The sequence below is a fragment of the Manis javanica genome, chromosome 6 (genome assembly GCF_040802235.1).
Source record: "Manis javanica isolate MJ-LG chromosome 6, MJ_LKY, whole genome shotgun sequence".
NCBI lineage: Eukaryota > Metazoa > Chordata > Mammalia > Pholidota > Manidae > Manis > Manis javanica.
The window spans coordinates 90,982,169-91,006,143 of NC_133161.1; the positions used below are offsets into that span (position 1 = coordinate 90,982,169).

A 23,975-nucleotide genomic window follows, 5' to 3' on the forward strand; every position below is an offset into this window, starting at 1 on the left:
GCCCTCCACATTTGCTCTCCCAATCGTGACCCCATCTAACTATCGCATTTCCCCCAACCCAACAAAAAGAAGCCACTATTTTGGCTTTTGTGGGAATCACTTCCTTACTTTTATTTATGGTTTTATTACTGAAGTGTATATACCTAAATTCTATTGTTTAAATTTGCTGCCTTTAAATATTACCAATTCCTTTGCCATCTCTTTTTCTTTCTTTGCAGCCTATTGAATATAGAATCATCTGTCTTATGGTTCCCACAGACTGGGTTTCACTGACTCCATTCCTGTAGTGCAGTTTAACATGTTTCTCTGTCTTCTGTATTTCCTGTACTCTAGCAATTGATGTAGGCAGCTTCATCAGATTCAGGTTTAATATTTTTGGCAAGATTATTCACTAGGTGGTGGTGTTATTTAAAACACACATATGATCTTCTCTTTTTGTGCTGTTACCAGCCACTGATGATGTCCAAATCCATTAAAATATAATGATTGCAAAATGGTGAGAGCCAATTCTATCACTTTGACTTTATTTGCTAGCATATAAAATTTTTCTATAAAAAACTTTACCTCATGTACTATTTGCTTATGGAGTGGTACTGTTAATACAGAAAAGTTAGAATAAATACTTGATTCTTTCCTTGGTTGATCAGTTTTCAAAAGACTGCTTTCCTAGTATCCACCAAAGATGTAGTAGGTTTTTTATTCTGGTTATAATTAACTCATAGATTTAAATATAATAAAGAATGCCAATCCATTGAAGTTTTTATCCTTATAGATACTCACATCATCTCATTTTTGGCCAATGGGAGCCTCTGAGGGTGATCAGATATACTAGCTGGCCTGAGACTAAGAGGTTTCCCAGGACACAGGACTTCCAGTGCTAAAATTAGGACAGTCAGTCACCCCAGAGCCTCTTCAAGTTAGCTCCTAAGTTCTTTTGTCATACTCTAGTTAGTGGTGGTTGATAGCTTCCCTGGTATATGGTATAAAAATATCCCCAGATCACTGTACACATTTCATGCCCCAGACCTAGGATCAAAGATCTATTAAAGAAGCCTGGTTTCTTCTAGAAGTCAACAGCATTTCAAGACCACATTCTGGAAACTAGGTTTGCTCATTTCTGGGAGTTTTCAGCAGATACAGCCAGGAAATGTCAAAATTAAAACATCACTCAGAAATTAATTTTCTTTTTTCCACAATACACATAAAACATTCTCAGACTAACATTTTACATATGTACAAAAATATATACATATATAATGTATATACCATTTTAAGATAAAATTAAATATTTCATGAGTTCATACTGATACTTCCTATTAAAAATCAGGAGCACAGCATGTTTACTTCATCTTCTAACTTAATCTGTATTTATTTCTTCTACACAGAGACTCCTAGCTCTCAAAGACATAACAGAATTAGAATAAAATTATTAATTCACTTTGCTGTACACTACACAGAAAACAATATTCTGTATATGAAACCAACAAAATGATGTTATTTCTCACAACTCTGTGGGTCAGGAATTTAGGCAAAGTTCAACTGCTCCATGTGTGACCACCTGGTGTTATTCACTCTGCAGCACTTGGCTAACAGTACAAGAAGCCTTCACTTATACATCTGCTGCCTCAGTGCTTCAACCTGTCATCTCCACTCAGTTAGCTTGGGTTTCCTCATAGCATGGTAGTCTCAAGGTAATTGGACTTCTTGCATGGACAGTGGCTTTCCCCAGAGCAGAAACAAAAGCCACTGTGCCCCTTGAAGGCACGCCCAAAACTAGCACAGCATCACTTTGGTTTTGACAAACCAGTTGCTGAATATGTGTTTCTAGTGTCTGAGGATATGGGCATCATATGCTTCTGTTATCTTCCCTCTTCCTTCTTTCATGCTACATGCACTATCTTGATGGATAATCATAAAGCCAGTAATATAAGTCATCATTCAATACAGTAATGTAGACAGAACTATTTGACATCTTAGCAACTGGAAACAGAAATGACTGCACAAAAGTATATGATGAAAACCATGTGCATTATAAAACATGAATGTATTAAAGAAGAAAAGACTTTATGGATGATTTTCTCTAATTCCAACATTCTCTCAAACTTTCTTACTTAATTTCCAACTTAAATTTAAAATTTTAATTGAAAAACATACATGTGTATGACTTTGAAAAGTAAAATGATAAAACTTTTAAAAATAACTTAAAAAGAATTTTAAAAACTTTTATGATAGATGTGAATTATATCTCAAGGCAGCTGTTATGGATTTTTTAATTAATATGATTCAAACTGTTAAAACTTGTAAGACTGGAAAGTTAAACACTTCATATTTTTTAGTTTTTCTTACATAATTTTAAAGTTAAAAAATTTAAATACACTATGGAAGAGATAATAAGCTCTTCAAAATATCTTTCTGAAAACCTCAGAGGCAGTCCATCATAAGCACACAATGTTACTAAAATGAGCTAACATAAAGATGATTCTTGGGGTGATAATTAAATTCAACTCATGTATTCATGTATATAGATGAAATCAGAAGCTTCTACTTCAAGAAAAGGCTTTCCAAAAAGAGTAGAATGATGATAAAAAGCAAAAAGAACTAAGTATAAAAAAAGCAGTTTCTTCTAATTGATGGTATAATCATAGGGATTTTATAGTCTATGTAAAAACAGCTTCATAGTTGTTTTCTTGCTTTCTTGTACCACAGGCATTTAAATGAATTAGAAGCTCAAAGAATAAAAAGATTAAATGGGAGCATTAAGATTTCCCCAATTCTCAAAATGGAAATGGCTAAACAAAGTGAACAAAATAAAAATAATTAAAACATAAATAAACTTACAAAGAGTCCTTAGACTTCACAACAGTTTAAAAGCAACAAATTTCTAAGATGAATTTCCTTCCTAAAATAAAACTGTGTATGAGCTGACCCAGGAAAAATGAAATACTGGAGCTAAAGATACCAAAATATACTTCGGCATATTTCATTTTCTTTTCTCTCTTTTCCTCTCTTTCTTCCTTTATAATAATTTGACCAAAGTTACTCAAGTTAATTGTCCCTAAAGTGTAATAGTTCTCACAGTAAGAGTGTAGGAAATTAGGGCTAATATTTATTAACAATAATAAAAGTAAAAACTCTTTATCCTAACACAAACAATCCTGACCTCTCATGCTTGCATAACCATAAAATATAAAAACATTTGTAAAAAACACTATCACAGCTTCATACAATTACATATTTTGGAGGTGGAAAAGAATTCACAGGTCAAGTCCAAACTTTCATTGTAAAAACACACTACACCACCACCATCACCACCACAATAAAAATGGTAATTATGTGACGTGAAGGATGTGTTAACCAACGTTATTGTAGTAATCAGCTCACAATATATACATGCATTAATACATCTTCATCTGTACTTCATAAACCTAGATTTGATATTTTTAACCTATACAAGCTCCTGAAAAATGGGAACTATATTTTCTTTTTGACATATTCCACAGACTCAAAAGCAAAGAATATTACATTTGGAAAAAGAAATCTAGTCTTAACACCATTGTACACTGGCAGTATGCTTTCAGCAGGTAACTTTCAGAACCTTGGTTTTCTCACCCATAAAATGATCAAATGTGTAACTTCTAAACATAATTATTATAAAAAGTGAATGACACAGACTACTAGAAATTTCTCATCCATTATAAAGTCCTGCATAAACATGATGTTTTTTCAATCATTAATAGCTAGCTAGTTAGGTGGCAAAAATAAATAAAATTCTTGAAATGTACTGTTAAAAGATTGCACTGAACAAAGGGGAAGAAAAGAAATGCGTGCTTCTGACATGTTTAAGATCTGGAGTTGAAAGCAAAGTGAACTGAAATTAAAATTTTAATTTAATAAATTATATTTTAATTCATTGCCAAAAGACAAATAATAATTTATAGTCAAAACAACGTTGCATGATGCACATGAAGACTAATGGTCCTAGATAGTTCTGATAATAAAAACACTCCTGTGTCTTCACATATAAAATCTTTTAAAGTTTGCTAAAAGTTAAATTCCATATTCTTAGTTAACCATACCATCCTTACATGTTACTCTATTCTTCTGTAAGAAAAAGAATTCCAGTAAAGAAACTGGACCCTTATCTTACACCATAAACAAAAATTAGTTCAAAATTAATTAAAGCCCTAAATGTAAAACCTAAAATTATGAAACTCCTTAAGGAAAACAGAGGAAAAGCTTTATGATATTGGATATGGCACTGATTTCATGTACACGACATCAAATCCCTGGCAACAAAGGCAAAAATAGGCAAGTGGGACTACATGAAATATCAATACTTATTTGTGACAAAGGAAACAACAGTGTGGAAAGGCAAAGTACAGAATGGGAGGAAAAGTAGAGAATGGGAGAAAATACTTCCATGCCACATATCTGATAAGGGACTGATGTCCAGAATATATGAAGATCTCTTACACTCAATCACAAGAAAAAATGAATAATTCAATTTAGAAATGTGTAAAGGACAGGGGAAGGTAGTAGAGCATGAAGAAGACAAGTAATGACTCTACAGCATCTTACTACACTGACAGACAATGACCGCAATGTGGTGGAAGGAGACATGATAATACGGGTGAATGTTGAAATCAATGTTACTCATGTGAAACCTTCATAAGATTGTTTATCAATGATACTTAATTTAAAAAAATGTATTTCCCAGACTGGAAAAAAAAATGTGTGAAAGACTTGAGTAAAAATTCTTCAAATAAAATTATACAAATGGTCAACAAGCATATGAAAAGATGCTTAACATTATAAGGGAAGTGCAATCAAAACCACTAAGATATTATGTCACACCTATTAAGATAGTCAGAATCAGAAAAACAGAAAATAACAAATGTTGACGAAGATGCAAAGAAGTTGGAACTCCTATGCACTATTGGTGGGAATGTAAAAGGGTACAGCCACTATTGAAAATAGTATGGAGGTTCCACAAAAGAATTAAAAATCGTTACCATATGAACAGGGTATATATCTGAAAGGATTTAAAGCAGGATGGACCTCAAAAGATATTGTACATCCACATTCATTCCAGCATTATGCACAATAGCCAAGAAGTGGAAGCAATCCTAATGTCCATCAATAGATGAATGGATAAGGAAAATGTGGTATATACATACAGTTAAATATTATACAGTTTTAAAGGAGGAAAGCCTATCACATGCTAAAACATGGGTGAACCTCAAGGACATTATGCTACATGAAATCAGCCAGCACAAAAGGACAAATACTGTATGATTCCACTCATATGAAATATCTACTCAAAATCATAGGAACTGAAAGTAGAATGCTGGTTATCAAGAGGGAAAAAGGAGGAGGAAGGGAAATTAAGTGTTAGGGAGATACAGAGTTTCAGTTTTACAAGATGAAAAAGTTCTAGAGAGCAGATGTACAACAGTGTGCAAAGAATTAACACTATACTTAAAAATGACAACAATGTGCTCACTTTGGCAGCACATACACTAAAATTAAAATGATAGAGAAAATATTAACAATGCCCCTGCACAGGATGACATGCAAATTCATAAAGCATTCATAATTATCTTCATTTTTATATATTTTCATATATTTTTATTTTTAAGATGATAAGCTTAGTATTAAGTTTTTTTCACCATAATAACAAACACTAATGCGAATTAGTGAGTATTAAAAAAAATAACTTCTCCTAGTTATGCCACAAAAAGTTGCTAACAACAAAATCACTTCTGCACATGATCGATTTTGTGGCCCAATTTTGCTTTATAACATTATTATTCACTAAAAGGAAGCAAGATGCCTTAGAGGACAGTTAATGCCATTTCTTCCAGCAGGAAGCATCACCATTTGACTAGAACATTCCATCGCAGCAGGAAAACAAATATACCTTCAAAAATGGCAGAGGCACACTGAAAAACAAAGGATCCAACAGATTAAAAACAGCAGTGTGAGAGGTGAGAGAGGCCTCCTCCCAAAATGAACATATAATACAAAAATATAGTTAATACAACTAATTCTGAAAGAACAACAGGAAAGAAGGCTGCACAAGACTGCATACACCTGAAGAAAAGAATAGACCTCACAGAACAGGGTAATGTGCCAAAACCATGATTCAGCAGGACCCAGGCCCTTCCCCCAACCCAGGTCACCAGCAGGAGGAGAAGAGAAACAGAGCAGAGAGGGGATGGAGGCCTAAGACTAGTGAACACCCAGCTCTCGAGATCCATTCTGGGAGCACAAACCTATATTGAATGGTGCTCTGGAGATTAGTGGGTTGAGTAAGCTAAGACAGACAAAATACTTAGAGAGACTGAGATTCAAGCTGCTTGTGAAAACAGGGATCCACATCAGGCTGCTCTGGGACAAAAGAAAGGTGGGCACTTTGAGAGATTCCTAACAAGAGGGCTGCTAGAGGGGCAAGGATTGCACATAGCATGCTGCTCAGGAGAAAGGACAGGTGGACAAAACTGTCCAGGCGCACACAGCCAACAAGCTTGGGAGCTTTCAGGAGCTTCAGGCACTCCATCCCCCTGGCTGGCTACTCAGCTCCAACGCCCACCACCATGATATACAGCCTGCTAAACCTTCCTACCACCGGCAATGGTGCACAAACTGGCAGGCCCTGTCCGGGTGTGAGGCCAGGCAGAAGGAAGCTGCACCTACAGCTGCTACAAATGCAAAGGAAAGAGGCTTATACCTGTGCACTCACTGGGCCCACTGGTTCTGGCAGTGGAGACAGGCAACACAGCAGGGAAGCAGGAAAAAGCTCTTTCCGCCCCTAAGGCAACAGCGCAGTTCCCCCGCAACCACGAACACCCCTCCAGAGACACAGCAGCTCCAGATAGCAGAGCTTCTTGGCACAAAACAGCAGCACATACAAATATAAAGCGTCAAATGAAACAGGTTCAAACCAAAATCCCACAAACACTGGAAAAATGACAAAGTAAAACTGAACTCATCAATCTTCCTAAAAGAGATTTCAAAATAAAAATCATGAACATGCTCATGGAGGTACAGAAAAAATATTCAAGAACTCAGGGATGAATTCAGGACTGTGATTCAATCATTAAGGAATTCAATATCTGAAATGAAAAATACAATGAAGGGATTTAAAAGCAGATTAGATGTAGGAGAACAGACGTTAAATAGAATAGAAATTAGAGAAGAGGAATACAAAGAAGCTAAGGCACAGAGAGAAAAAAGTATCTCTAGGAACAAAAGAGTGTTGAGAGAATTGTGGGACAAATCCAAAAGGAACAATATTTGCATTATAGCGGTACCAGAAGAAGAAAAAGGAGAAAAAGGTACAGAAAGTGTCTTTGAGGAGGTAGTGGTTGAGAACTTCCCCAATCTGGGGAAGGAGATAGTCTCTCAAGCCATGAAGGTGCACAGATCTCCCAACACAAATGACCCAAGGAAAACAACACCAAGACATATAAAAATTAAAATGACAAGGATCAACGATAGGGTAGAATTTTAAAAGCAGCCAGAGAGAGAGAAAAGATCACATACAAAGGAAAACCCATCAGGCTATCATCAGACCTCTCAACAGAAACCTTAAAGGCCAGAAGGGAATGGCATAATATATTTAATTCAATGAAGCAGAAGGACCTTGAACCAAGAATACTCTATCTGGCAAGATTACCATTCAGATTTGAAAGAGCAATTAAAAAACTTCCAGATAAGCAAAAGCTGAGGGAATATACAGCCCACAGCCCATCTCTACAGTGAATTTTGGAGGGACTACTGTAGATGGAAGTGTTCCTAATGCTAAATACCTATAAACAGAAGAAATAAAACCACAGTAAAGAAAGTAAAACAATTAATTACTAAGGCAGTGCAAAATTAAATCAACTACCCAAAAAGTCAGTCCAAGGATAGATAAAGAGTACAGAATATGATACCAAATATATAAAGAATGGAGGAGGAAGAAATAGGAGGGGAAAAAAAAGTAACCTTTAGATTGGGTTTGTAACACCATACTGAGTTAAATTAGACTGAAAGATAGTAAGGAAGGTACCGTTGAACCTTTGGTAACCACAAATCTAAAGCCTGCAATGGCAATAAGCACATACCTATCTATAATTACCCTAAATGTAAATGGTCTGAATGCACCAGTCAAAAGACATAGTCACTGAATGCGTAAAAAAAAAAGACCTGTCTAAGTGCTGCCTAAAATAGACTCACTTCAAACCCAAAGACATACACAGACTAAATGTGAAGGGATGGAAAAAGATATTCCATGCAACTAATAGGTAGAAAAAAAGCAGATGATGCAGTACTTGTATCCGACAAAATACACTTTAAAACAAAGAAAATCACAAGAGACAAAGAAGGACATTATATAATGATAAAGGGATCAATTCAAAAAGAGGATATAAAGGATATAACCATTATAAATATATATGCACCCAACACAGGAGCACCCAAGATGTGAAACAAATACTAACAGAATTAAAGGGGGTAATAGAATGCAATGCATTCATTTTAGTAGACTTCAACACAACACTCACTAAAAGGACAGATCAACAAGACAGAAAATAAAAGACAGAGGAACTGAACAACACATTAGAACAGATGGACCTAACAGACATCTACAGAACTCTACACCCAAAACCAGTCAGATACACATTCTTCTCAAGTGCACGTGGAACATTTTCCAGAATAGATCATATACTAGGGCACAAAAAGAGCCTGAGTGAATTCAAAAAGATTGAATTTGTACCAACCAGCTTCTCACACCAAAAAAAGATGAAACTAGAAAAAAATTACACAAAGAGAACAAAAAAGCCTACAAACACATGGAGGATTAACAACATGCTCCAAAATAATCAATGAATCAATGACCAAATAAAAATAGAGATAAAGCAATATATGGAAACAAATCACAACAATAACTCAACACCGCAAAATCTGTGAGATGCAGCAAAGGTGATGATAAGAGGGAAGCATATTGCAATACAGGACTACCTACCTCAGTAAAGAAGAATAATCCCATAAGAATAGTCTAAACTCACAATTAATGAAACTAGAAAAAGAAGAACAAATGAGACTCAAAAAGTCAGTAGAAGAAGGGATATAATAAAAATCACAGCAGAAATAAATGAAATCGAGAAAAATAAAATAGAAAGAATCAATGAAAGCAGGAGCTTGTTTTTCGAGAAAATAGACAAAATAGACAAACCCCTAGCCAGACTTATCAAGAAAAAAAGAAAGTCTAAACACATAAACAGAATCAGAAATGAGAAAGGAAAAATCACTATGGACACCACAGAAATACAAAGAATTATGAGAGAATACTAAGAAAAATTATATGCTAACAAATTGGATAACCTAGAAGAAATGGATTTTTTAGAAAAACACAAATTAACAAGGCTGACCCATGAAGAAACAGACAGGCCAGTTACCAACAAGGAAATTGAACTGGTAATCAAAAAACTACCTAAGACAAAACTCCTGGACCGGACAGCTTCACTGCTGAATTTTATCAAACATTTAGTGAAGACCTAATACTCATCCTCATTAAAGTTTTCCAAAAAGTAGAAGAGGGAATACTTCCAAACTCACACTACAAGGCCAGTATCACACTAATACCAAAACCAGGCATTTCCAAAAAGTAGAAGAGGGAATACTTCCAAACTCACACTACAAGGCCAGTATCACACTAATACCAAAACCAGGCAAAGACACCACAAAAAAAGAAAATTACAGACCAATATCCCTGATGAACATAGATGCAAAAATACTGAAAAAATATTAGCAAACCAAATTCAAAAATACAACAAAAAGATCATCCATCATGATCAAGTAGGATTTATTCCAGGGATGCAAGGATGATACAATATTAGGAAATCTATTAACACCATTTACCACATCAAAAAAAAGAAGGACAAAAACTACATGATCATCTCCATAGATGCTGAAAAAGCATTCGATAAAATTCAACATCCATTCATGATAAAAACTCTCAACATAATGGATTTAGAGGGCAAGTACCTCAACATAATAAAGGCCATATTTGACAAACCCACAGCCAACATCATACTTAACAGCGAGAAGCTGAAAGCTTTTCCTCTAAGATAGGGAACAAGACAGGGATGCCCACTCTCCCCACTTTTGTTCAACATAGTTCTGGAGGTCCTAGCCACAGCAATCAGACAACACAAAGGAACACAAGACATCCAGACTGGTAAAGAAGTTAAACTGTCACTGCTTGCAGATGATACAATATTGTACATACTACTACATCTAACATCTGAATTCAGCAAAGTTGCAGGATACAAAATTAATACACAGAAATCTGTTGCATTCCTATACACTAATAATGAACTAGTAGAAAGAGAAATCAGGAAAACAATTCCATTCACAACTGCATCAAAAAGAATAAAATACCTAGGAAAAAACCTAACCAAGGAAGTGTAAGACCTATACCCTTAAAACTACAAGATATTCATGACAGAAATTAAAGAAACCAATAAATGGAAATACAGCCCATGCTCATGGATAAGAAGAATTAATTGTCAAAGTGGCAATCCTGCCTACAGCAATCTACAGATTCAAAACAATCCCTATCAAAATACCAACAGCATTCCTCAACAAATTAGAGCAAATAGTTCTAAAACACATATAGAACAACAAAAGACCCTGAATTGCCAAAGAAATCCTGAGAAGGAAAAATAAAGCTGGGGGGATATGCTCTGCCACTTCAAGCTCTACTACAGAGCCACAGTAATCAAGACAATTTGGTACTGGCACAAGAACAGACCCATAGACCAGTGGAACAGACTAGAAAGCCCAGATATAAACCCAAACATATATGGTCAATTAATATACGATAAAGGAGCCATGGACATACAAAGGGGACAGGCTCTTCAACAACTGGGCTTAGCAAAACTGGACAGCTACATGCAAGAGAATGAAACTGGATTACTGTCTAACTCCATACACAAAAGAAAACTCGAAATGGATCAAAGACATGAATGTAAGTCATGAAACCATAAAACTCTTAGAAGACAACATAGGCAAAACTCTCCTGAAAATAAGAATGGGCAACTTCTTCCTGAACGCATTTCCTCGAGAAAGGGAAACAAAAGCAATAAAATGAACTCTTGGGACTACATCAAAGTAAAAAGTTCCTGTACGCCAAAGGACACCATCAACAGAACAATAAGGCATCCTACAATATGGGAGAATATATTTGTAAATGACATATCCAACAAAGGGTTATCATCCAAAATACATAAAGAACTTACATGCCTCAGCATCCAAAAAGCAAATAACCCCATTAACAAATGGGCAGAGGAAATGAACAGACAGTTCTCCAAAGAAGAAATTCAGATGGCCAATAGACACATGAAAAGATGCTCCACATCACTAGTCATCAGGGAAATGCAAATTAAAACCACAATGAGATATCACCTCCCACCAGTTAGGATGGCCAGCATCAAAAAGACTAAGAACAACAAATGCTGGTGAGGATGCGGAGAAATGGGAACCCTCCTACACTGCTGGTGAGAATGTTGGCTAGTTCAACCATTGTGGAAAGCAATATGGAGGTTCCTCAAAAAACTAAAAATAGAAATACCATTTGACCCGGGAATCCCACTCCTTGGAATTTACCTAAAGATTACAACTTCTCAGATTCAAAAAGACATATGCACACTTATGTTTATGGCAGCACTATTTACAATAGCCAAGATTTGGAAGCAACCTAAGTGTCCATGAGTAGATGAATGGATAAGGAAGATGTGGTACATATACACAATAGAATACTATTTGGCCATAAGAAAGATACAAATCCTACCATTTGCAACAACATGGATAGAACTGGAGGACATTATACTCAGTGAAATAAGCTAAGTGGAGAAAGACAAGTGCCAAATAATTTCCCTCATCTGTGGAGTGTAACAACGAAGCAAAACTGAAGGAAAAAAATAGTAGCAGACTCAGAGACTCCAAGAAGGACCTAGCGGTTTCCAAAGGGGAGGGGTGTGGGAGGGCGGGTGGGGAGGGAGGGAGAAGGGGATTGAGGGGTATTATGTTTAGTACACATGGTGTGGGGGATCACGAGGAAAACAGTATAGCACAGAGAAGGCAAATAGTGGATCTGTGTCATCTTACTACACTGATGGACAGTGCCTGCATTGGGGTATGGGTGGGGCCTTGATAATATGGGTAAATGTAATTAATGCCCCTGAATTATATACTTTAAAATGGTAAATTTAATGTTAATGTGTGTTATACTACAATTACAAAATAGGAAGCCTGAGAGATCTTAAAAACCACATTGTTTTTTCATGTGAAATCTTCATAAGAGTATCAATAATACCTTAATAAAAAATAAAATTAACAAATAAAAAAATAAAAGAGGATTTTACTTTGCCTTTGTAAAATGGAGTTATAAAATTACCAGATTTTCTTGGAAAATAATCCAAAGTGGGGAAAAGCTATAGGTATAAAATTATTCACAGCAGTGGTACCTACAATTATGACAGTCTGAAACAATCTACATCTAGGGGCATCCAGCTAGGGGCAAATCGTTTTTGAATAATCATGAAAATTATATGGAAAATAAAATATTTTGTGTATTTCATAGAGCTTCAGAATCACTAAACTGTAGCAAAAACTAAATTTCCTAATGCATAAGCACTGTTAATAGCACAAGTTAAAAGTTTGGGTTCCTTACATTTGATCATAGCAAACTGTTAAGAATTTGATAAATGTTAGGTTTCTTCCTGTTCCTCTATAAAAGAAATAATTCTGAGTTTCAAAAAGTTTGTAAATGATCATACATTGCAATGATAACAGTGAAAATATACATTTGAATAGCAGTTTAGATTTGTATTTTCTAACTAGGTATCTTATTTTAAAGCTTATTAGTATTTTTTTTCCTTTTCTCTCTATTCCCCTTTTTCCTCAAAATTCTCTTGAAATTTGTCCACTTACAAAAGTGATAAACAAAATAAATAATAAAGTATAAGGAAATGAGAAGTGAGAACCTACCTGAAGTCTTGCTAGTTGTGCGGTACGGGATACTATTTTATTATATGGCTCAACAATTTTTGCTTTCATCCTAAAGGAAAAATAAAGAGGAGTGACGATAAAATCATCTTCAAAATATCAATAGATAAAAATCTTTCCATTCCACTTATTTACAAAATGACAACAATACCTATCAACAGCTCCCTGTAAAGCCCCAATTCTTGTCTGCATCATCTGAAGAACACCTAGGAAAAAACAACAGCTTACATTACTTGACAAATTTACAAGGGCTCAAATTGGGTAAAAAAAAAAAAATGTTAATACATACACAACATATATATAGAAAAGTTTGAAAATTTTCTGCCACCATAGTAATCTAAGCAACCAATACCTTTTACTTTATTATTGTAAAAGCCTCTAACTACTAGTTTCCCCTTCTAATCCTTCATCCACTAAAGATGTGTGACTGCTTAATGGGTATAGGGTTTCCTTTCTGGATGATAAAAAAAAAGTTCTGGAACTAGATAGTTATGCAATATTGTTATTGCATAACATTGTAAATGTAATTAATGCCCCTGAATTATATACTTTAAAATGGTAAATTTAATGTTGATGTGTGTTATACTACAATTACAAAAAAGGAAGCCTGAGAGATCTTTAAAAGTGAAAATTCTATCACCACATTCCTCTGCTAAAAACCGTTCCACAGTATCTTCTTCACTCCTATTTTAAAACTCAAGTCCACATCTTGGTCTACAAGGCCCTGCCTGACCTGGAAATGGTGTACTCTGCCTACCACACTCTCCCCGGTCCCCACCCTCACCCCAGGCTCCTACGGGACAAATCCCTACTATTCATTTCAAGCCTTGCTTAACATAAACAATTACTAAGAGATCCCTCAACTAACTTAGATTCTCTAGTTGTTTTTTTTACAGCATACATTTTCTACATGGCACTAATTACATTAGGTAGTTACATATGTACTTGTGTATCTGTTTTAACATTGTACTCTCTCACTAGACTATAAATTACTGGAGGTAGGGTAAGTACATTTTCCTTTCATACAGTATGACCACGGCCTAATTCAGACTACTTCCCATGACAAGTAGTCTACAAAAACTTGTTGAATTAATTTATTATGTGCTAAATAAACAATAAACATGAACAAGTATATTATTGCCTTTACTCTCTACATACACAACATGATAAAGAACTTTTTACAAAATTGTAAATATATTTTCAGGACAACAGATCTTAAATTACACTATTCTATATGCATAAAAATAGGCTTTCCATTATTACAGATTTGTTTACTTTGAAAGCCATTCTTTAAAATCCACAATTCCTATATTCAACTGGCATAGTTGTACTTTTGAAACAGTATTCTAAATAAATTTAAGTATAGAATGTTGTCATACATTAGATTAAGTAATTTTAGAATAAATATTCCTATCACCATACAAATCTGCCTTAATATGGCTCAGTCCAGTGGAAACCTCTCTGGGTCTGAGGATTCCCATTTTTCTGCCGGTTTTATGGTTCATTGTCTTTAAACCTCCAAGACTGAACTGCCCTTACTCGTTATCATCACTTCCTTACATCTAATTCTCTCCATGATCCACTCTCATAAATTTTTATACCTAACACCTCAACAGATCTTAAGGTAACCAGAAATCTCTAAGGTGCCAAATTCTATTTTCAGTTCTGTGTTTACCTCATTCATTCTCTCAGAAATTCATGACATAATTACAATAATCCTTACCCAAAACATTATTTTCTCTAGGCTTTGAAGTGATCACACTCCATGCATTTCTCCTATCTCAGTTTTTCCTACTTCTCTGTTAAATCTCTGCATGCTCCAAGAACTCCAAGATTTTATCCTCAGTCATATTCTCTTCTCCATCTACAATCTCACTTAGGGATTTCATTCACTCCCAATGTTTTAAATAGTACCTGTTCAATAAAATACTGACTTGTACACACATATACATTTACTTATACATACATATGTACATAGGTGTACATTGATCTGCTTTACATCTGCCTATCTATGTACATACACACACACATACACATACAAATCACTAGCCCCGAACTATCTTATGTCAAATTTAAGATACCCAAGATAATTTCTGCCCTATCCTTGTCATATCAAAATCATAGTACTCTCCAGTCTAATCCATCTCAGTTACTAATACCATCATCTATCCAATTTTTCAGACTAAAATCTTAGGAATCACTCTTGGTGACTTTTTCCCCAGCCCTTTCATCTCCCATCAACAAATCCTATCAGCTCTGCCCTGTTTTATTCCATCCATTTCTCTCTCTTTCTTAACATCCATCACTCTAATCCAAAGCACCATCAACTTCTTCAACTCTAATAGCTTTTAAATGATATCCCTGATTCCACCCTTGCTTTCCTATAGAGCCGTTCACCAAAGAAAACTTTTTAGACAATTAACCTTGTCAGAAAATACCCCTAGTTAAAGCTCCCCAATGGTTTACCATTGCACTTAGAATGAAAATCAAAATTCTTTTCCAAGAATCTCATCTATAATTCTCTCCCTCATTCACTAAAGTCCAGTCATAGTGGCCTTCTCTATGCACTTTACACATGGCAAGCTAATTCCGGCCTTCCTATTTATTGGTCTCTCAGCTGACACTGTTCTCCCCAGATCTTCACATGTGGCTCTTTCTAATCATTCAGATCTCAGCTCAATGTCATCTTCTCAAAAAGTCATCCCCCCGACCATCGTAGCTAATAAGGCATTCCCCTTTCTCCACCCCATTATGCATTTTATTTTTCTTAGGACTTACAAATACCTAAAGTTTCCTATTTGTACTTTTTTTTTTTGTCTATTTCCCCACCTAGAACTTTTAGTTCCATAAGAACACTGAGTTGTCTATTGTTCACAGGTGCCTGATACCTAACAAATTTTCAACTACTACTTGATTGACTGAACAAATGTATGAATGAATGAGGATATCTGTTTTCAATAAAATAGGCTTAATTAAATATACCTCCAAATTCCACAAGGGTAGGAGCTCAGCCTATTGTTATAGTTGCCTGGAACCTAGCGAATTCTCAATTAATATTTAAAAGAATAAATGAACAAAAAATGAATAGGGGGCAACTTTTAATAAAACTGGCTTAATAAATATATCTCAAAACTTTAAAATTTTAAACTCAAAATTTTAAATTCATCAGGAAAAAAACAGATATAGTAGAAGTTGGGATATTTGTTTTTAAATACATACCACACTTCCTTTTCAGCATCTCAAAGTAACATTCTAGTAAGGGCTTTGAAATACACATCATGCTAAAATGACTACTAACCAATTCATACCTTGACTACTTATGTTCAAATAATCTGGAGAAGATTTTTAGATTATCAGAGGAATTCAGTGAAGCCAGCCTTTGTACTCTATACACTCATCCAGTGGACAGTCATTCTAACTCAGTCTAACAATATATTTTAAATATTGTAATAATTGGAAAGGATTCTGGGAAAAACAAGCACATTATAGAACTAAGCGCATAAAAAAGAAAACACAATGAGATGTATTTCTGTTGCGATGATTCATCTACACCTATATCACTCAGAATCAACATACAACCATGCCATCCTTATGGGCCTTTATAAATCAAAAAATCATTTATCACTTACTTAAAAAAATTACCATTAAAACAGAATATTATTTACTTGCCTCCAGAAACACATAAAAACATTACAAGATAAAAAAACATTAGTGATTTCCAATAGTAAGTCAATACTTATTTAATTTTCACAAGAATACAGCTTATATCTATCCTGAATATTCAAATAACAGTCAAACTATTATTAATGAAAATACTAAGTTCTTCATCAGGAAGTCTTACAGTGTACATGCTGAGAACATGTTAATACCTTTGAGTGCATAAGGAATACTGGTGGAAGGATTAAAAAGTTTTGCATCACACAAAGCAACACCCTTCCTCAACATGTAGAAAAACCACTTAGCTCTCTTTTAATGTGCAATGATTAGTAATAGTAACCACAAGTGATAATATAAACCAATATAAGACTTCATATTTATGAGCTGTGCTTTAATTTAATCAAGACAGTATGAAAAATTCATAAAAAGATTTAGCCAATCAAAAATCAGAGGATTCATAAAAATAAAAATCCAAAGTATTATTCTACTATACTTTCAGTGGAAAGAATTTCAAAGAAAGCCAAAACCAAGGAAAGATTCAAGCCTACTTCTACTATTACCTACTCTGACATTGTTGATGTTTTTGTTTTCAACTAACACTTATAGAGGCACTATATACGTGCCAAGAATTGTTCCACACATTTTGCTCATTTAATCCTCAGAGTAACACCATGTTAGTACATATTTATATTTCTCCCTTACAGATAAAACTGAGGCACAGAAAGGTTAAGTAACTCATCCAAAGTCACACGTCTAGTAAGTGGCAAAGCAAGAATATGAAGCCAGATTGTTTAACTAAGGAGTCAACAAAGTTGTATTAAATTTTTGTTGGAACATAGCCAAACATGTTAATTTACATATTACCTGGCTCCTTTTACTCTGCAATAGTAGAATATGGCCTGTAAAGTCTAAAATATGTACTATTTAACCCTTAAGAGAGAAAGTATGCCAATCCCTGGTCTTGCTCTATATAATGTCTAATAGTTAACTGCAATATACCTTCCAAAGACTCAATACCAGTTGCCTGTGCCAGTAAATCTTCATGTCTTGCAACAACCTGAAAATCAAGAATAAATAATCAGCATTTGCTCTCAAAGTATTAGGTATTTTTCTTTGTAATCACAAAGCAGAATTAAAGGTCTCTATTCATATAGCAAGGGAGCAAATACTAACACAAAAGAAAAAAATAAAGTTACAAAGGTGTGTTTGAGATGATACTAGCAGGGACACAAACAAACAGTTCAATACAGAGCCAAAGAAGATGCAGCCTTCTCAATAGCCCCTTGCTTTGCTAATGAGATGTGCAGGTGGATTTGTGCCAAAATTAAAAAAAAAAAAAAAATTCTTGCCATGCTATTATATGGTTTTCCTTTAAAAAAGAAATTTTTCAAACATCAGGTTCTCTTAGCTCCTGAATTGAACTTAAGAACCACCTTTCAATTTAAATCATGACCACCTTCAAATCTAGAAAATAAAGCAGAGGCAGTGCCTGCCTATCCCTGAACATCTCTCTGCTTCCATTTTGTAGTATCAGAGCAAATCCTCTCCTCTGCAGAAGACTGGTATTGTTATAAAATGTAAATGGTCATATTAAAACACCAAAAAGATTAAGATTTAAAGGCTACATGCAAGAAATTCCTAGAAACATCAAGAAATCATGCAAATCTTAAGAATACTGCAAGAATCCATATCACTGTATATCCTTTATTCCAATGAATGAAAGTTTCATGCCTTGTCTATAAACTGAAGCTTCTAATCAGCAAAGATTCATTCAATGGAACCCCTACATCCTCCACTTTGTCCTGTATCAGATATCACTGTCATTCTGTCAAGTCTCTTTCATACCACCTAAATTAAGTCCTATATTTTTGGTCTCCTATGTCTCTTAGACTTAAAATTGCCAGAAGATGTCTTAATTTTTCCTGGTCCATTGACATGATCATCAATGTGTCTGTCCTAACAAACCTTATTTCCTTTTAATTCTCTAATCTTCTTTGTTCTTTGTGATACTTTGGTAAGCCAAAAACTACACTTTTACAGCTCCCCACAGCCACTTACATGAATTTCTAAGAGATTTGGAAGACAGAAGAAAAAAGGAAAGTTATCTTCCTGCTACTGTTTCAACTAGTAAGCAAGGATTTAGAGAAAGTTGAGAAAGCCATATGGATCATTCCAGAGTTTAGTTACCACGTATCTACCAGCAGAGTACCTAGCAGTGGCATGGGAGGTAACAGCAGTAGTATCCAGGCCTGTGTGTTGTATCTATGGTAGATCCTTCAACTCAGTCCACTGGCTGCCCACTCAACAATTTCATGAATATCCAATATTCTGTATTAAATATCTTTCTTGCTTTAAACACCTATAGTTGTTTCTGCTTCCAGTTCAGCCTCAGCTAATACATGTCTCAGTACATCTTTCGTAATTTTAATCATCACAATCATATTTTTTAATTACTTTTATTTAATTTACGGGTTTGGTTAGCATTTATTCCAATTTTTCTTAAGCGGAAAAACAATTATAGCAGGTTCAGATCTCGTACTGCAACTCAAGAGACTTCCTCTATCTCACATCCAAAACTACTAGTATATAACTTAGAAATTTTGTTTCTATTGATTCCTGCAAAGAACGTACTACATTCAAAGAATAAGGAAAATATCAACCGTAAGAGGGCAGAAAGAATTTCAGATGGCTTTTGTAAGAAGCCGCCTGCTGAGGAGGATAAAGATGATGGCGTGAGAGGTGAGACAGAGGCTTCCTCCTAAAACCACATATAATAATACAAAAATATAACTAATACAACTAATCCTGAGAGACCAACAGGAGAGAGGACTGCGCCAGACTGCATACACCTGAAGAAAAGAGCAGACCTCACGGAAAGGGGTACTATACCAAGGCTGTGGTCAGGCGGGACCAACCCCTTCCCGCACCGCAGCTCACAGGCCAGGAGGAGCAGAAACGGAGCGGGGAGTGTGTGGAGGCCTGGGACTGCTGAATACCTAACTCCAAATATCTGCACTAGGACCACAAACCTACATTTCATGGTGCTCTCATGATACTCTCGTGATTACGGGGTTGGAAAGCTAAGACAGGCAGAATTCCTGGAGAGACTCAGATCCCAGCTGTTGTGGAAAGCAGGGCTACATATCCAGCTGCTCTGGGACAAAAGCTTACACATGTGTACTGAGCCCACTGGTTCAGGCAGTGGGGAGACAGGGATAGCAGCCGGGAAGCAGGAAATAGCTATTTCCTCCCCAGCAGCACCAATACCGCTCCCCTGCGACCCCCAACATTGCCTCAGACGCTGAGCAGATCCAGAGAGTAGAGCTTCTGGACACTAGAGGGCGCCATACACAAACATGAAACCACAAAGGAATCTGGTACAGAGTAAAATTAATATAACCGCTGAGAAAGATGACATGGACCTCATGACTCTTCCTGAAAGGGAGTTCAAAATAAAAATCATTAACATGCTAATGGCGGTACAGAAAGATATTCAAGAACTCAGGAATGAATTCCAGTTGGAGATCCAATCAGACTGTATTACAAAGCAGACTGGATACAGTGGCAAAGATGATAAATGAAATAGAAACTAGAGAAGAGGAATACAAAGAAGATGAGTCACAGAGAGAAAAAAGGATCTTTAAGAATGAAAGAATATTGAGAGAACTGTGTGACCAATCCAAAGGGAACAATAGTCGCATTACAGGGGTACCAGAAGAAAAAGAGAAAGCGAAAGGGATAGAAAGTGTCTTTGAGGAGGTAATTGTTGAAAACTTCCCCAATCTGAGGAAGTAGATAGTCTCTCAAGTCATGGAGGTGCGTAGATCTCCCAACACAAGGGAAACAAGGAAGACAACACCAAGACATACAGTAATTAAAATGGCAAAGATCAAGGATAAGGACATACTATTAAAAGCAGCAAGAGAGAAAAATAAGATCACAAACAAAGGAAAGCCCATCAAGTGAACATAAGACTTCTCAGCAGAAACCTTACAGGCCAGAAGGGAGTGGCATGACGTATTTAATGCAATGAAGAAGAAGGGCCTGGAACCAAGATTACTTTATCCAGCAAGATTATAATTTAAATTTGAAGGAGGGATTAAACAATTTCCAGATAAGCAAAAGCTGAGAGAATTTACCTCCCAAAAACCATCTCTACAGTGTATTTTGGAGGGACTGCTATAGATGGAAGTGTTCCTAGGGTTGGATAGCTGTCACCAAAGGTAAGAAAACCACCATAAAGAAAGCAGAAGAGCTAATTACTAAGCAAATGCAAAATTAAATTAACTATCCCCAAAGTCAATCAATGGATAGTCAAAGAATATAGAATGATACCTAATATATAAAGAATGGAGGAGAGAGGCGGGAGCCAAGATGGCGGCGTGAGTAGAGCAGTGGAAATCTCCTCCCAAAAACACATAGAGCTATGAAAATATAACAAAGAAAAATCTTCCTAAAATAGAGACCACAGGACACAGGACAACATCCAGACCACATCCACACCTGCAAGAACCCAGCGCCTTGTGAAGGGGGTAAGATACAAGCCCCAGCCCGGCGGGACCCGAGCGCCCCTCCCCCCGGCTCCCGGCGGGTGGAGAGAAACCGGAGCAGTTTTTTTTTTTGGCGAGCGCTTTTTGGAAGCCTTAGAGGGACGGGCCCCCGTTGCTGGGGAGGCAGGGTGGCGGGACCGGTGAGGAGGTGCCTGGGAACGGCGCCGGAGGACAAAGAATATCCCGCGTTTCTCCCTGCGAGACCTGGGGGCGGGTGCCTGAGACCGGTGCCTGAGGACGGAGGAGGTCGCGCGTTTTTCCCCTTTTTTTTTTTTTTCTCTTTTTGGCAAGCGCTTTTTGGAAGCCTTGAAGGGACGGGGACCCCAGTGCTAGGGAGGCACGGTGGCGGGACTGGTGAGCGGGTGGCTGGGACCGGCGCCTGAGGACAAAGAATATCCCCCGTTTTTCCCTGCGGGACCGGTGGGCGGGTGCCTGAGACCGGCACTTGAGGACAGAGGAAATCGCGCGTTTTTCCCCTTTTTTTTTTCTCTTTTCTGCGAGTGCTTTTTGGAAGCCTAAAAGGGACAGGGACCCCGGTGCTAGGGAGGCAGGGCGGCGGGACTGGTGAGCGGGTGCCTGGGACCGGCACCTGAGGACAAAGAATATCCCGCATTTTTCCCTGTGGGACCGGTGGGTGGGTGCCTGAGACCAGCACCTGAGGACGGAAGAAATCGCGCGTTTTTCCCCTTTTTTTTCTCTCTTTTTGCCAAGTGCTTTTTGGAAGCCTTGAAGGGACAGGGACCCCGGTGCTAGGGAGGCAGGGCGGCGGGACTGGTGAGCGGGTGCGTGGGACCAGTGCCTGAGGACCAAGAATATTGAGCGTTCCTTCCCTGCGGGACCGGTGGGTGGGTGCTTTTTGGAAGCCTTGAAAGGACAGGGACCCTGGTGCTAGGGAGACAGGGCAGCAGGACCAGTGCGCGGGTGCCTGGGACCGGCACCTGAGGAAAAAAAAAAAAAATCGCGTGTTTTTTCTTTTTTTTTTCCTTTCTGTTCCCTCTCTCATTGTTGCTGTTGTTGTTTTGGTTTGGAGAGTGCTTTTTGGAAATCTTAAAGGGGCAGGACAGGTCACTTAGACCAGAAGCAGGGAATCTGGGGATCTCTGGGCACTCTAACCCCCTGGGCACCAGGGAGCACAGAGGCCCCTTACGGAGATAAATAGTCTCCTGGCTGCTCCCCCTCTAACGGGGCTCCACCATTTTGGAGGAACAGCCCCAGCCAGGCCAAGCCCACAGCAACAGTGGAGATAAACCCCAAAGCAACTGGGCAGGAAGCAGAAGCCCTGTCTGCGCACAGCTGCCCAGCACAAGCCACTAGAGGTCGCTATTCTCCCAGGAAAAGGCTACAAACCAACAAGAAGGGAAGCTCTTCCAGCGGTCACTTGTACCAGCTCTGCAGACTATCTCTATCACCATGAAAAGGCAAAACTACAGGCAGACAAAGATCACAGAGACAACACCTGAGAAGGAGACAGACCTAACTAGTCCTCCTGAAAAAGAATTCAAAATAAAAATCATGAACATGCTGACAGAGATGCAGAAAAAAATGCAAGAGCAATGGGATGAGATGCAGAGAAAAATGCAAGAGCAGTGGGATGAGATGCAGAGAAAAATGCAAGAGCAGTGGGATGAAGTCCGGAAGGAGATCACAGATGTCAGGAAAGAGATCACAGAAGTGAAACAATCCCTGGAAGGATTTATAAGCAGAATGGATAAGATGCAAGAGGCCATTGAAGGAATAGAAGCCAGAGAACAGGAACGTATAGAAGCTGACATAGAGAGAGATAAAAGGATCTCCAGGAATGAAACAACACTAAGAGAAATATGTGACCAATACAAAAGGAAAAACATTCGTATTATAGGGATACCAGAAGAGGAAGAAAGAGGAAAAGGGATAGAAAGTGTCTTTGAAGAAATAATTGCTGAAAACTTCCCCAAACTGGGGGAGGAAATAATCGAACAGACCATGGAATTATACAGAACCCCCAACAGAAAGGATCCAAGGAGGACAACACCAAGACACATAATAATTAAAATGGCAAGGATCAAGGACAAGGAAAGAGTTTTAAAGGCAGCTAGAGAGAAAAAGGTCACCTATAAAGGAAAACCAATCAGGCTAACATCAGACTTCTCAACAGAAACCCTACAGGCCAGAAGAGAATGGCATGATATACTTAATGCAATGAAACAGAAGGGCCTTGAACCAAGGATACTGTATCCAGCACGACTATCATTTAAATATGATGGTGGGATCAAACAATTCCCAGACAAGCAAAAGCTGAGGGAATTTGCTTCCCACAAACCACCTCTACAGGGCATCCTACAGGGACTGCTCTAGATGGGAGCACCCCTAAAAAGAGCACAGAACAAAACACACAACATATGAAGAAGGGAGGAGGAGGAATAAGAAGGGAGAGAAGAAAAGACTCTCCAGACAGTGTATATAACAGCTCAATAAGCGAGCTAAGTTAGGCAGTAAGATACTAAAGAAGCTAACCTTGAACCTTTGGTAACCACGAATCTAAAGCCTGCAATGGCAATAAGTACATATCTTTCAATAGTCACCCTAAATGTAAATGGACTTAATGCACCAATCAAAAGACATAGAGTAATAGAATGGATAAAAAAGCAAGACCCATCTATATGCTGCTTACAAGAAACTCACCTTAAACCCAAAGATAAGCATAGACTAAAAGTCAAGGGATGGAAAAACATATTT

General features: G+C 37.1%; 1 protein-coding gene and 1 non-coding gene across 2 annotated transcripts in view; one reads left to right on the plus strand and one right to left on the minus strand.

The window, feature by feature from the left end:
* COG5 (component of oligomeric golgi complex 5) overlaps window positions 1–23,975 on the minus strand; it is a 386,458-nt gene that overhangs the window by 336,071 nt on the left and 26,412 nt on the right. Inside the window, exons 3-5 of the mRNA XM_037010866.2 lie at window positions 17,710–17,767; window positions 13,205–13,259; window positions 13,036–13,105 (exon numbers count right to left, since the gene is read on the minus strand). Of these exons, the coding sequence (XP_036866761.2) occupies window positions 13,036–13,105; window positions 13,205–13,259; window positions 17,710–17,767 (183 nt within the window). The remainder of the gene's footprint in view (window positions 1–13,035; window positions 13,106–13,204; window positions 13,260–17,709; window positions 17,768–23,975) is intronic.
* LOC118971044 (U6 spliceosomal RNA) lies at window positions 5,496–5,601 on the plus strand. The gene has a single exon (XR_005059296.1). It is a non-coding gene; the product is annotated as a U6 spliceosomal RNA (small nuclear RNA).